The sequence below is a fragment of the Perissodus microlepis genome, chromosome 11, assembly GCF_051167445.1.
Source record: "Perissodus microlepis isolate ML-2025 ecotype Zambia chromosome 11, ASM5116744v1, whole genome shotgun sequence".
In the NCBI taxonomy this organism is placed as follows: Eukaryota; Metazoa; Chordata; class Actinopteri; order Cichliformes; family Cichlidae; genus Perissodus; species Perissodus microlepis.
Window position 1 is genome coordinate 29,393,326 of NC_140471.1, and position 14,799 is coordinate 29,408,124.

At 38.9% G+C, this 14,799-nt stretch overlaps 1 protein-coding gene across 2 annotated transcripts in view; it reads left to right on the forward strand.

Annotated features, from left to right (window-relative positions):
* Nucleotides 1-3,229: 3,229 nt before the first annotated feature.
* The window catches only part of LOC146378156 (NLR family CARD domain-containing protein 3-like), a 23,526-nt gene continuing 11,956 nt past the window's right edge, over nucleotides 3,230-14,799 (forward strand). The window contains exons 1-9 of one of the 2 annotated variants that reach the window (XM_084943947.1): nucleotides 3,230-3,326; nucleotides 5,008-5,098; nucleotides 6,538-6,645; nucleotides 9,452-9,559; nucleotides 10,213-10,276; nucleotides 11,257-11,485; nucleotides 11,969-13,766; nucleotides 13,856-14,029; nucleotides 14,393-14,566. In XM_084943947.1, coding sequence (XP_084800073.1) covers nucleotides 5,022-5,098; nucleotides 6,538-6,645; nucleotides 9,452-9,559; nucleotides 10,213-10,276; nucleotides 11,257-11,485; nucleotides 11,969-13,766; nucleotides 13,856-14,029; nucleotides 14,393-14,566 — 2,732 coding nt within the window. In that variant the 5' untranslated portion in view covers nucleotides 3,230-3,326; nucleotides 5,008-5,021. Of the gene's footprint in view, nucleotides 3,327-5,007; nucleotides 5,099-6,537; nucleotides 6,646-9,451; nucleotides 9,560-10,212; nucleotides 10,277-11,256; nucleotides 11,486-11,968; nucleotides 13,767-13,855; nucleotides 14,030-14,392; nucleotides 14,567-14,799 lie in introns of those variants that run through there. The other variant, XM_084943948.1, reaches the window with a different exon arrangement.

Sequence of the window (14,799 nt, forward strand, 5' to 3'; positions counted from 1 at the left end):
CATGTGAACTATGTGTACAGAGAACAAGGGTTCAAGCAAACATCTTGTGGATAAATCGTGGTGCAGCTGCTGTTCAAGCAGTTTTGCCAAGACTGGAACGAAGATCGTATCAGGTGGCAGGTCAAAACTCATTGTGGCAAATTGATGGAAATCACAAGCTGATAAGGTAAACAAGCAAACACTTTCTTGAACATTTATTTTGACCAACACCCATATCATTACTATATTAAAAGTGCTATATAGATAAATACAAAGTCTACAAGAAAATGTGAATGCAGTATTACGACCATAATTAGGAGCAGGAGCAGTACACGCCATGGAGAAGGACACTAGAAACTAAGATCAACCCTAACCCCTAACCTTACAATTAAAAAAAAGTCTTAATGCGACTGTTGTTGCGATTTGACACTATATAAATAAAACTAAATTGAACTGATAAAAACTAAAGTTAAAATGCAAACAGTCTATGCTGGTGATTACCACCACAAGAGTGACAATGATCTTGTGGAGAAAGGAAGTTCTCTGCAGGAAGTGAAATATATTCATAATTTGTTAATAAATTAATATTTATTTAGATTTTTAAAAATCACGTGTCCTAATGAGATACATGTATTATTCTTTAAAATATAGGTAAAAGACCACTGGTAATCAAGTCAGTTAGTAAAAGTGTCCTTGTAGATTCATTAGGGAATTGAACTTAATCTTAATCTAGTGGACTATGTGTTGATTTTTTATTTAGTTATTTTTTTAAAGAATTGTCAGATTGGTTGAAAGTTATATACAGTTATACATGATTGTGAAAATAGCTAACTGAAATAACAGATTTCCTTTCCCGGTCAGTGTTTCAGATGAAAGGTGGATGTACATTTTCAAAGGCAACAATAAAAATCAATGAGCCAACTTTATCTTTTCTTCCTGAAAAGAACAAATTATCCAGTAAATATTTTGATGTTGAATAAACATCAGCTGCTGATGTTTTGATGCTTGGTCGTAGTTGGGGGGAAAATAAGAGTCTAAAATGAAAGTTGAGCCTCTGAATTTATTGTCCGTCCATCCGTGTTTGTGTCCGTGTGTGTGTGTACTGCTCAAAAAATTTTAAAGGGAACACAAAAATAAGACATCCCAGATCTGAATGAATGAAATATTCTTATTAAATACTTTGTTCTTTGGTTTAATGTGCTGACAAAAAAAACCCCACAAAAATTATTAATGGAAATTAAATTTAGTAACCCATGGAGGTCTGAATTTGGAGTCACACTCAAAATTAAAGTGGAAGAACACACTACAGGCTGATCCAACTTTAATGTAATGTCCTTAAAACAAGTCAAAATGAGGCCCAGCAGTGTGTGTGTGTGGCCTCCACGTGCCTGTATGACCTCCCTACAATGCCTGGGCATGCTCCTGATGAGGTGGTGGATGGTCTCCTGAGGGATGTCCTTCCAGACCTGGATTAAACATCTGCCAACTCCTGGACAGCCTGTGATGTAACGTGGCATTGGTGGATGGAGCGAGACATGATGTCCCACATGTGCTCAGTTGGATTCAGGTCTGAGGAACAGGCCAGTCCATAGCATCAATGCCTTCTTGCAGGAACTGTTGACACACCCCAACCACATGAGGTCTAGCATTGTCTTGCATTAGGAGGAACTCAGGGTCAACCGCACCAGCATATGGTCTCACAAGGGATCGGAGGATCTCATTTTGGTACATAATGGCAGTCAGGCTACCTTTGGCGAGCACATGGAGGGCTGTGCAGCCCCCCCAAAGAAATTCCACCCTACGCTACTACTGACCCACTGCCAAACGGTCATGCTGGAGGATGCTGCAGGCAGCAGAACGTTCTCCACCTCATCTCCAGACTCTGTCACATGTGCTCATTGTGAACCTGCTTTCATCTGTGAAGAACACAGGGCGCCAGTGGTGAGGTTGCCAATCCTTATGTTCTCTGGCAAATGCCCAACGTCCTGCATAGTGTTGGACTGTAAGAACAACCCCCACCTGTGGACGTCGGGCCCTCATGGAGTTTGTTTCTGACTGTTTGAGCAGACACATGCACGTTTGTGGCCTGCTGGAGGTCATTTTGGCTCTGGCAGTGCTCCTCCTGTTCCTCCTTGCACAAAGGTGCAGGTAATGGTCCTGCTGCTGGGTTGTTGCTCTCCTACGGCCTCCTCCACATCTCCTGATGTACTGGCCTGTCTCCTGGTAGCACCTCCATGCTCTGGACACTACGCTGACAGACACAGCAAACCTTCTTGCCACAGCTTGCATTGATCTGCCATCCTGGATGAGCTGCCCTACCTGAGCCACTGGTGTGGGTTGTAAACGCCATCTCAAGTGATTTCCACTAGAGTGAAATCACAGCCAGCATTCAAAAGTGTCCAAAACATCAGCCAGAAAGCATAGGTACTGAGAAGTGGTCTGTGGTCACCTGCAAAAGTGCGACTGACTTGGAGTTACATTGTGTTGTTTAAGTGTTCCCTTTATTTTTTGAGCAGTGTATATGCCAAGCACTGATCACTGCTGCCTGTTGTGCCAAAAACTGATTTCTAATGTCACTTTTTGGCATAACACCGTACTGTAGATCAGTAGGACGTGGAAACGTGACGTGGAAACCAGGCAGGATAAAAGACGATTGGACGAGGAATGAATGGAAACACACAGACTGATCTAAACACAAAACATTATGCCATTAAAACTAGCAAAATCGGGAGTTTTAATGTTTCAAATAAGAAGCGGTGTCGTGGTATTTTTAAATTCTGTTTTTCATTTCTGCTTTAAGATGAAGCTTAAGCTTGTATGTATATATATGTATATGTACCCGCTTCTATGCTCGTGCTGCCTTCACTGCCAATCGTAATTAGCACTTATCAACATATAAATACGTATTTTTGTATAGATGTAGCCCTAACTGAATTTTCAGGGTAAAGCTTTATCAGAATATCTTTTGATACCAAGCCTAGTCGTTCTCGAAATCGATTAGATGACTAAGTTTACACGAATTCAGCTTTTAACAATAATACAATGTTGAAATAGAGTATGAAATACTGAGCAGCTTCCCCGCCTGAAAATGATTTATTTGTAGCCCATATTATTCTCCTTCTTCTAAAGGGTTATATTAGTCTGCATTTTTCTGTAAAACTCTACGAACGTTTCAATCATTGGATATAGAGGGAATAACTCTTTAAACAGCACGTAGGCTAATCAGCTGACTTCAACAGCACATAATCAGCTGACTTCAACAGCACGTAATCAGCTGACTTCAACAGAACTTCATACTTTCGCTTCTCCTTTTTCGCCACAACAGATAACTCGGTAACATATAAAAGGTAGGTCAGCAGAACTGCTGTTCACTGCTGCTGTTCAAGTCTGAGGTTACGTCTAATTACTGTATCGAAGTGTACGGCGTCGTTTAGCGAGTATACAAAATACGGAAATATCTCTAATAGTTTGTCTTTAATATCCAAGAAAACTGAAAACCATTTCGACTACATAGCCGAAAGTAAGGACGTAATTAGAAAACTTTATCGGGAAAATGTATTATTTACGTGATGAAACTGGTAATCAAAAGCAGACAAACACCGTGTGAACATCAGTATGAACCTAAGAACTGATCGGGGCCCGCTGTTGTTTTCCTGTCGGACTAACTCTACCCTGGTGTTCACAGTACTTAGATAACACGTCATACAATTTAGTGCTATGAGGAAGTGAAACTAGAGCTAGGTTAAAAAGGACTACTGGAAGCATACAAGGCTGACAGGCACAGGCATCCTTTCCGGGGGATGGGTGTCGGGGGGAGGTACTTAAAATATGAGCACATATTTTCAGCATATAACTATTTCAGTTTGCGTTCAGGAAAGAACACAAACTCCTCACCCATCAGAACATCATCTTTTAGGTTTTGCACTTAGCAAAGTCAGTGACAACACTGCTCAAATCCAAAGCCCTGGCACTGTACTTATCCTGCTCTCTTTTCACCTCCCTCTTTTGAGCATCAGTGTTATTTACAATCATCCATCTCAGTCATAGCTAGCTATCTTAATCAGATGATGGTGGAATGTATCGATTCAAACTGTATTCAAACAGTAGCAACAATGATGACTTTGACTGGCAAATAATATTGATTACAGCCGCTGGCAGTTCAATAAGGCCAGATTATTAGAAGGAATTAAATAAAGATTTGATTAGACTCCGATGGCTCCTCACAGAGTGAAATCTCAGTGTTGATAGGAATTGAGGCAGGGCCCTCTGGTAGATGCTGGTGGTGGTGAAAATAAGATGGAGGCTTGGATGAAATGACTTGTGTGAGATGGGGAGGTGGGTTGCACATAGTTTTCTGCAAGGGAAAATCAAAGATGAGCAGTGTGAGTTAAAATATGGTGCTTGGAGGGTAATTGGTTTGAAGAAGGTGGGCAGAAAGATGATTGGAGAACAGCAATGATGCCAGCATTGAGTTTTACAGTGTGGGGAAGTGGAAGTGATGTAATGAAAAAGAGAATGTCGGATTAATTCCTGTATTCTCCTAAAAAGTCCTAAAGCCAGGTATAATGTGGTCCAGGACACACACACTCACACTGCCTTAGCACATCAAACTCCACTCACTGTATTCCCTGATGATCAGTTTACTGAGTTTATTCATTAATGAAGGCATAACAAAACAAATAGTACAAGAAGAAAACAATAAAAGACAGTGCACAAATGTGTAATTATGTAAGTGCACTTTTGTATTTAAGTGTTAATGTATGTGTTTTGTCATGTGTTCATGCGTGTTTATTGAACTGTCTTATAACGGCAAAAAAACAATATTCATTTGTCAGCTGGTACGTGATGTGTGAATCCTGCATCTCCTGCTAGAAGCTGGAAGAACAGGCTGTTGTGTGACTATGTCACACAACAGTAATTTAAGGAGGTTCATTAGGACCTAATGAACCTCCTTAAATTATTTAAAAACCCTGTTTTGAACATGTCCTGATAATAATGGAGCATGTTGGGTTTGGTTTTTTTGTAAAGGTATAAACTGTCCTATGAGTCAGTCTGAGGAAAAAGATGAGGGACTGCTGCCCTCAAATGAGGAACATGGCAGCCAGGCAGAACTCGAGAGGTAAGATGGAAATCTCTTTCAACTCAAAATCCTCTGATTTAAAGTTTTGGAAAATGTTTTGTTAGATTGGGATTGGGTATTTTTGTTCTGTCCCTTGTTCTAAAAAAAGCACGTCCTTTACCTTTCAACTGGGCTCTTTTGGACATTTTAGAGACTGAATATACATAATATATATACTATTATGAATTTGATCATTCAAGGAACTATAGAAGGGATATTTGTACTTAGAAATGTAGGAAATAGTCAAAGCCAAATACTTGAAGTGATACTTTTTACTATTTTATATGGGTCCTTGGGTCCCATTCTGTCCCTTGTCCTTGTTTTTTGTTTTGTTTTTTTAGCAGAGTCCAATCTAGCCTTTCTATTCTTAAGGCTTATGAGTGGCTTGCACCTTGGAGTTGAACCCTCTGTATTCACTTTCACGCAGTCTTCTCTTTATGGTAGACTTGGATATCGATACACCTTCCTCCTGGAGAGTGTTGTTCACTTGGTTGGTTGTTGTGAAGGGATTTCTCTTCACCATGGAAATGTGGTCTTCTGTAGATATCCAGGTCTTTTTGTGTTGCTGAGTTCACCCGTGTTTTATTTCTTTCTCAGCATGTACCAAACTGAAGACTCCTAATATTGTAGCAATTTCTCAGATGTCTCCAAAAATTGATTCTGTTCATCTGGATGTAGCTTTTTCAGCTACATCCAGATGAACAGAATCAGCTTTTGGAGATTTACTTACCTGGATGATTGAGCATGCATCAAGGAATTTCTCAGATGGTTTTTTTCTTAACTGGAATATGTTTCAGTTAACAGAAAACAAAACTTGTGTCAGTATCCAAATATATATGAACCTAATTATATATTAAAATGAATATTTCTGAAAGCCGGTGAATGGAATAAAATTTATTAAAAAAATGTTTATTTATATCATGAAAGATAAGAATGCAGTAAATCAACAGAGTTATATATTGTTTGATACTCCATGTCCAATATGCTCTAAAAAATAATTCATTTTTTTCAGTAAAACTCTTCACATGGATGTTAAAGACATTACATTGGTTAGCAGTTAAACAGCATTCTTGGACAGATGTATATAACCTCGACTTGCAAACTAGCTTTCTGTTGTCACATCTTGACATTTTCAGAGCACACACAAACCAGAGTACAAAAGTATAACCATAAACTGAATTAAAACATGAAGCATGTTGAAAAATAATATTCAAAGTAATATATAACAAAATATGAGTAGTAAGTAATAAATCACTTGGTGATTATGAAGTTAAACATCAAATCTCCAACATCCTAAACAGTATAAGGTATGAGGTCAGTACCTTTCCTCTAATTTGTCTGGCTATGTATGGTAACTAGTACCACTTACCATTTTCCTGTCAGTGACTGAAGTCTATAGAACTTGCGTGTGACTTTTTTGTATGGTATATTTCTTTCAGGACTAAGCAGGAACATTCAAACTCAACTTCACAAAGCTGTGTATCCATGGAGAGCCAGAGATCCAGGGATTACCCGATTAGTTTCAACCAACAAGAATCAGCTACAGAGTAAGTCAGCAAAGCAGTTTTTAGCATAACTGTGAGATTATTATTAAAAGATCTATGTTGTTTGTTTCTCTTGCCATCAACTGTGTCAGTCAGTAGGCACAGACTTCCTGAGGAAAGTACCATGGGCTCCATTTAATGCTTTTATTATTTTTTTTTAAATGCACATTTGTTTTAATATGTTCTGTCCCAAACTGAATATGTTGTGTTGTTATGCAACGTATACAAATATGTCTCCTCTTTGTATGCAGAATAAATTTGTTCTCTTATTCCTTTTTCTTTGTTTCAAACACTTTACAAAGCCAAAATCTAAACTTGCCTCTGTCTCAATATGTAATGACTTTTTGTTTTAATTTTCATGACTGTGGATAACAGCTCATTCAAATCAGAAATCCATCATTTTGGAATATTTACTTGGATCAATCAAAAAACCAAATCAAGAAATAATGTGTGGTACTCAATGTCTGAAAAGTATGTTCATTAATATTCCATACTGATTTTGACCTCTTATACCACAAATTACTGCATCAATACAGTGTGACCTGGAGGTGATTAGTGAGTGGCATTACTGATGTGTTATTTGACTCCTTAGCAGTATAAGAGGGACATGATTTAGTAATCATCAATAATGAGTCATGTTGTGCCCACAGGGGTCACCAGACAGTGTCAGAGGGGTCCACCTATCATCAGACAGACTTGGACTCCATATTTTGGTACCAAACTGTAGATTTTGCCACTCCTAATATTGTAGCAATTTCTCGGATGGCTTTTTATCAGTTTTCACTCCTTAAAGATTTGTTTGTTAACCTGAATGGAGAATTCCTTTGACAGCATGTTCTGTTCACAGCAAAATCTTCCAAATGCAAGCACTACGGCTCAAATCAACTCCAGGCCTTTTATCTCCCTAACTGATCATACATATGACATAACGAAGGAATTGCCCATCCATGCCCATGAAATAGCCTTTGAGTCAATTGTCCAATTATTTTTGTTCCTTTTAAAAAGAGGGTGGCACATGGTAAGGAGCTGAAACTCCTAAATCCTTCTTCCAATTTGAATGTGGATACCCTCAAATGAAAGTTGAGTCTACACTTTCTGTTCATGTTTATTATATAACTACAACTGGAATATGTTTCAGTAAACAGAAAACAAAACTTGTGCCAGTATCCAAATATATATTGGCCTAACTGTATATAGTGAATATTTCTGAAAGCTATTGAATGGAATTAAATTGATTAAAATTTAAAAAAACATTGTTTATTTATATTGTGATGGACTGAGTTGAAAAAGCAGGAGGAGTCACAGGAATTATTAGAAAAATAGGGTTTCCGTTTATTTAACCCAAAGAAATCATATTTACAAAAGTAATAAATGTTGAGCTCATAAAAGAGGTCAAAGGAACAAAACAGAACTCAGGCAAAGACTGCAAACTTAACAAACCAACTGACTGCCCAAACAAACATAACTGACGTAAACACGAAATAACACACAAGGGTATATATATTGGCTGATCAGACCACTATGACACACGAGGGGTAACTAAACAAAAACACAATCATAAATCACAAAATGATGCAGCACAATCTAGTTTGTAAATAAACGAAACACCAAAGAAGAAAATCAAAAACCACTAAACCCTAAACTCAATATTTAACTAAGTACAAATACTTTGTTTTTAATTAAAGAAAACACACATTCTCCCCTTCAGCAGGAAGTGGTGGTGCGGTCCAATTATCCCACTTTGTATTTAATGGCTCTAAACCCTGGTCGCCATCTTTTGTCTGGCAACCCCCAGGGATGATGGCAGGTAAGAAGCAAATAAAGAAACAAAGGTCAGTCAGAAATCAAACAAAGTCATGAACTGGTATGCATACATAAGTAAACTAAATGTGCGCGCTTACAAATAGAACAAATTTATCCAAACCAATCAATCAACTTATTGGAAACTAAAGTGTGTTATTGTGTTCAAATGAAGAAATGAAAATACACAAGAGTTACCGACTTTAGAGTGTGGCCATGGGTTTGGCCATCACCCCCCCTGACCAAATGGCAGGATGGTGAACTCGAACAACCCCCACGGAGTACGGAATGCTGTCAACTCTTGAGACTCTTTAGTGAGGGGTACTTGCCAGTAGTCCTTGGAGAGATCAATGGTTGTTAGATACTTTGCCTTCCCCAAACGCTCGATGAGATCATCAATGCATGGCATTGGGTAAGAGTCAAATTTTGATATGAAATTGAGGTACCTGAAGTCGATGCAAAATTGGGTTGCAACCATCACTTGTTGAAGGTTGTATGATTCCAAGAGACAGCATGAGGTCCACCTCCTCCTTTAGCTCCACCAGGAAGTGTTCTGGTATCCTGTAACTCAAACGCTTCACAGCTGCATCAGGTCTTAAAACAATGTCATGGTCCACCAGACTTGTGGAGCATGACATTGTTGGAGCATAACTAGTAAATGGTAAATGGCCTGTATTGGTATAGCACTTTTTACTAGTCCCCAAAGCGACCCCAAAGCACTTTACACACCCATTCACACACTGATGGAGGCAAGCTAAAGTTGTAGCCACAGCTGCCCCGGGGCAGACTGACAGAAGCGAGGCTGCCATATCGCGCCATCGGCCCTTCTGGCCAACACCAGTAGGCGGTAGGTGAAGTGTCTTGCCCAAGGACACAACGACCAAAACTGTCTGAGCCGGGGCTCGAACCGGCAACCTTCCGATTACAAGGCGAACTCCCAACTCCTGAGCCACGATTGCCACTAGTAACACTTATCCTTTGACTTTTTTGTGTTGTCCATTTCTTTCAGGACTAAGCAGGAACAATTAAACTCAACTTCACAAAGCTGTGTATCCATGGAGAGTCAGAGATCCAGGGATTACCCGATTAGTTTCAACCAACAAGAATCAGCTACAGAGTAAGTCAGAAGAGCAGTTTTTAGCATAACTGTGAGATCGGTATTAAAAAGATCTATGTTGTTTGTTTCTCTTGCCATCAAGTGTGTCAGTCAGTAGGCACAGACTTTCTAAAGCAAGTACCATGGGCTCCATTTAATGTAGCTTCTATTATTTTTTTTAAATGCACATTTGTTTTAATGTGTTTTGTCCCAAACCAAAAATGTTGTGTTGTTATGTAACGTATACAAATATGCCTCCTCTTTGTATACAGAATAATTTTGTTCTCTTATTCCTTTTTCTTTGTTTTAAATACTGTATCTAATCTATACTTGCCTCTGTCTCAATACATAATGACCTTTTTGTTTTAATTTTCATGACTGTGGCTTACAGCTCATTCAAATCAGAAATCTATTATTTCCGAATATTTACTTGGATCAATCAAAAAAATTCAAATCAAGAAATAATGTATATTACTTAACATCTGAAAAGTATGTTCATTAACATTCCATACTGATTTCCATCTTCTTTATCACAAAATACTGCATCAATACAGTGTGACCTGGAGGTGATTAGTGAGTGGCATTACTGATGTGTTATTTGATGTGTTATTTGACTCCCTAGCAGTAAACCTGATGCAGCTCCCTAGCAATAATGAGTCATGTTGTGCCCACAGAGGTCACCAGACGGTGTCAGAGGGGTCCACCCATCATCAGACAGACCTGGACTCCATATTTCTGGTTAGTAACTGTATAAGCAACCCTCTGTAAATAAATAAAAGAAACAGAGTACTTTAACTGGTCTAGTTCACCAAAACATATTTTGAGTGTATTCTGAGAGTGTGTGGTGGAGGTCCTGATCCAGGAAATCTTCAACTTCTGCATTTTGCAGAACACTGAGAAAAACTGGGGACATTCAGTCCATATGAACTATCTTCCACGCTTCTACTGCTGAGTCAGCAGTAGGAAACTGGCTGTGGCCTATTGTGGTGGCACTTACACAACCAGATGGTTGACACTTCATGTAATGTAATATGGGCTCCTTCTTGGGGGAGGGGGGGGGGGACTGAATGAGTTTAACCCTGAGTTCCTGAAGTCTTAGGATGTTGTTGGGCCATCTTGATTGACATAGCTGAACCTTTCAGGATCACATCTTTTTTGATGTTGCCCTTTTGGTGTCATCAAGTATTGACCTCTACTTGAAACTCAGTATGAAATGGCTGGAATGAGAATTTGCACCAAGTCTAAAGCAGTGTTTCTTATTAAGGGTTTAAGGGGAAAAGTGTCCACTCCAAATTGGGGAGGAGCTGTTTCCCCAAGTGGTGGAATTCAGGTATCTTGGGTTTTGTTTATGGGGGGAAAAGTGCAGAGTGGGATTGACAAATGGCTTGGCACACGGTCTGCAGTGTTTTGCACCAGTCTGTTGTGGTAAAGAAAGAACTGAGGTGAAACTATTTTGCATTTTATACCATCAACTTTACAAACAAACTAAAAGAATAAAATAATAAAATAATACAATAATATGTATATGTGGGTGGAATGAGTTTGTATACATGGCTCTTCCCTAGATTTAGAAAGAAGATAGAAAGGAGTCAACTGAAGGTACATAATAATACATTTTGGACAGAATGTAGGCCTGTGAAATGAAGAATCAAAGCTTTTGACAGAGATACATTTCTGCTTCTGAAACTGAAATTTAATCGAGTATTATCGTATTACAGGTTGTTGAGGAGAACATTGTTACTTTTGTGAAAAATGAGCTGAAGACATTCTGTAAATTGCTGAGTCCAGATTACCCAAAATGCTTGGAGAGTCAAGCTAAGGAGGAGGGGATAAATAATAGTGAAGATGAAGACCAGATATGGAGGAGCAGAGAGGCTTTTCTGAAAATCACACTGCAGGTCATGAGACGAATGAAACATGGAGAGCTGGCTGACTCTCTGCAAAACAGTAAGAGGTTTTTAATACAGTAGATGAAGCAAAACAGACATACAAGCCAAAACAATTAAAATCTGAGGTGCTGAAAATCTTCTATACAAAACATTACATCTTTAAAGGTCTTCTTAGCTATGCATGCTATCCAAGAGTATATCAAGAGTTTCTGTCTGGGTAGTAGAAATCACATTTTTTTTCTATTAGTAAAATTCTTTACTGAATCACCCAGTGAGTGATTCAGTAGTGACAATAAGTTGATTATTTTGCTTATAAAATTTTGGATTATTTCAATATCACATATGTATAAAATTAACATGTGGACCAAAACCCCCCAAAAGAAACGATTTTCTACCATCACATTAAGAGATAAATGTGGCTTTGTTTGTGTCAGCTTTTTATTATTTTTCTGTCACCTAATTTGTCTTTGGTTTAAAGTAGGGAAATTGAGATACCTGTACCATGGTCTAATTTAATACAATTTATCATTTTTCTTGTTAGGAGCTTCTGGGGCCATGTGTCCATATAAACTCAAATCAAGTCTAAAGAAGAAGTTTCAGTATGTGTTTGAGGGGATTGCCAAAGCAGGAAATCCAACTCTTCTGAATCAGATCTACACAGAGCTCTATATCACAGAGGGGAGATTTACAGAGGTCAACTCTGAGCATGAAGTCAGACAGATTGAAGCAGCATCCAGGAAATCAGATGGAATTGAACCAAAAATCAAACAAGAAGACATATTTAAACTCTCTACTGAAATAGATGAACCAATTAGAACAGTCATGACAATGGGAGTGGCTGGCATTGGGAAAACAGTTTTAACACAGAAGTTTGCTTTGGACTGGGCTGAAGGCAAAGGCAACCAGCATATCCAATTCATATTTCTATTTTCCTTCAGAGAGCTGAATGTGCTGAGAGAGAAAAGGTTTAGTTTGGTGGAACTTGTTAATCACTTCTTTCCTGAAATGAAAGAAGAAGGAATCTGCAGGTTCCAGGATTTTAGGGTTTTGTTTATCTTTGATGGTTTGGATGAGTCTCGACTTTCACTGGACTTCCACAAAACTGATATCCTGACTGATGTTACAGAGTCCACCTCATTGGATGTGCTACTGACAAACATCATAAGTGGAAAATTGCTTTCCTCTGCTCGTGTCTGGATAACCACACGACCTGCAGCAGCCAATCAGATCCCACCTGAGTACGTAGACATGGTGACAGAGGTTAGAGGTTTCAACGACATGGAGAAGGAGGAATATTTCCACAAGAGATTTAGTGAAGAAGAGCAGAGAAGCAGAATTATTTCCCATATCAAAAGGTCACGAAGCCTTCACATCATGTGCCACATCCCTGTCTTCTGCTGTATCTCTGCTACAGTTCTGGAGAAGGTATTAAAAACAAAAGAAGGAGGCGAGCTGCCCAAGACCCTAACTGAGATGTATATTCACTTCCTGGTGGTTCAGTGCAAACTGAAGAACATCAAGTATGATGGAGGAGCGGTGACAGATTCACACTGGACTCCAGAGACCAGAAAGATGATCGAGTCATTGGCAGAACTGGCATATAAGCAGCTGCACAAAGGAAACCTGATCTTTTATGAATCAGATCTGACAGAGGGTGGCATTGATATCAGAGCAGCGTCATTGTACTCAGGAGTATTCACACAAGTTTTTCAAGAGGAAAGTGGATTGTACCAAGACAAGATGTTCTCCTTTGTTCATCTGAGTGTTCAGGAGTTTCTTGCTGCTCTTCATGTTTATCTGACATTTTTCAATTCTGGAGTCAATTTGATGTCAGAAGGAACTTCAGTGTGGTCCAGACTGTTTAAAGCCAAACCCGATTCACTATCTCTCTACCAGAGTGCTGTAGACCAGGCCTTACAGAGTCCAAATGGACACCTGGACCTATTCCTGCGCTTCCTCCTTGGTTTATCTTTGGAGAACAATCAGAGACTGCTACATGGTTTAGTGAAAGAGACAGAAAGCAGCTCACTGACCAATCACAAAACAGTCCAGTACATCAAGAGTAAGATCAGTTCCACTTCCTGTCCAGAGAAGAGCATCAACCTGTTTCATTGTCTGAATGAGCTAAATGATCATTCTCTAACAGAAGAAATACAACAACACTTGAGCTCAGGACGTTTGCCCATAGATAAACTGTCTACTTCTCATTGGTCAGCTTTGGTCTTCATCTTACTGTCATCAGAAGAAGAGCTGAATGTGTTTGACTTAAATAAATACTCCACTTCAGAGGAGGTTCTTCTGAGGCTGCTGCCGGTGGTCAAAGCATTTACTAAAGCTGTGTAGGTTAAAATACCTGTATAAATGAAATGTATAAAGGTGTATAAAAAGATCTGTCAGTTCAAATACTTTTTGTTGCAAATACTTTTAGGGTGAGTTGCCATAACCTGTCAGAGAGAAGTTTGAAGCCTCTGGCCTCAGTTCTTAGCTCCCAGTCTTCCAGTCTGAGAAAACTAGACCTGAATTACAACAACGTACAGGATTCCGGAGTGAAGCTGCTCTGTGAAGGATTACAGAGTCCACACTGCAAACTGGAAACACTCAGGTTAGGATTAAAAGAATCAAATAGTTATTTAAAACCTGCTTTAGCATTAATACATGTCATCAAATGTGTAATCAGTAATGTAATTTCTTTATTATAACCAACTATTATCAGATTAAAACATGTATTTATGTATGTATGTATGTATTTATTTATTTATTTGCAATAACTGGCTCTTTAATAGGGTCCACTGTTGTTAATGGTGCTAATGTAATAATAAAAGTGTGATTCTATAATAACTGTAACTTAACAAAATATCTTTCAAATGCTTATCTTTTTTTTTTTGGCAGTAGTGGAAAATGGCTGCATGTTAAGGACAATGAGTTGTTGTCATCACACTATTTTGTTACTTGTTCCTTTTTTTAGTCTTTGTTGCTGCAACCTGTCAGGAAAAAGCTGTGAGGCACTGGCTTCTGTTCTCGGCTCCAAGCCCTCCAGTCTGAGAGAGCTGGACCTGAGTAACAATAACTTGGAGGATTCAGCTGTGATGCTGCTCTGTGAAGGACTAAAAAGCCCAGAATGCAGACTGGAAACTCTCAGGTCAGGATACAGCCATTTGTTCAGCCTCTTTAAAAATGATCTAGGCAGAAAAAAAAAATCATATTTTCATATGTCTCCCCCCCCCCCCCCCCCCCTTTTTTTTTTTTTCATCAACCCTTTCAGGCCAGTATCAAGGGGTCACCTTTTCAGTTATTGCAGGCAAAATTCAGGAAAAGATAGTGAATGCACAGGTTCATAGACACCTCACTGGTAATAACTTGTATGAACAGTTT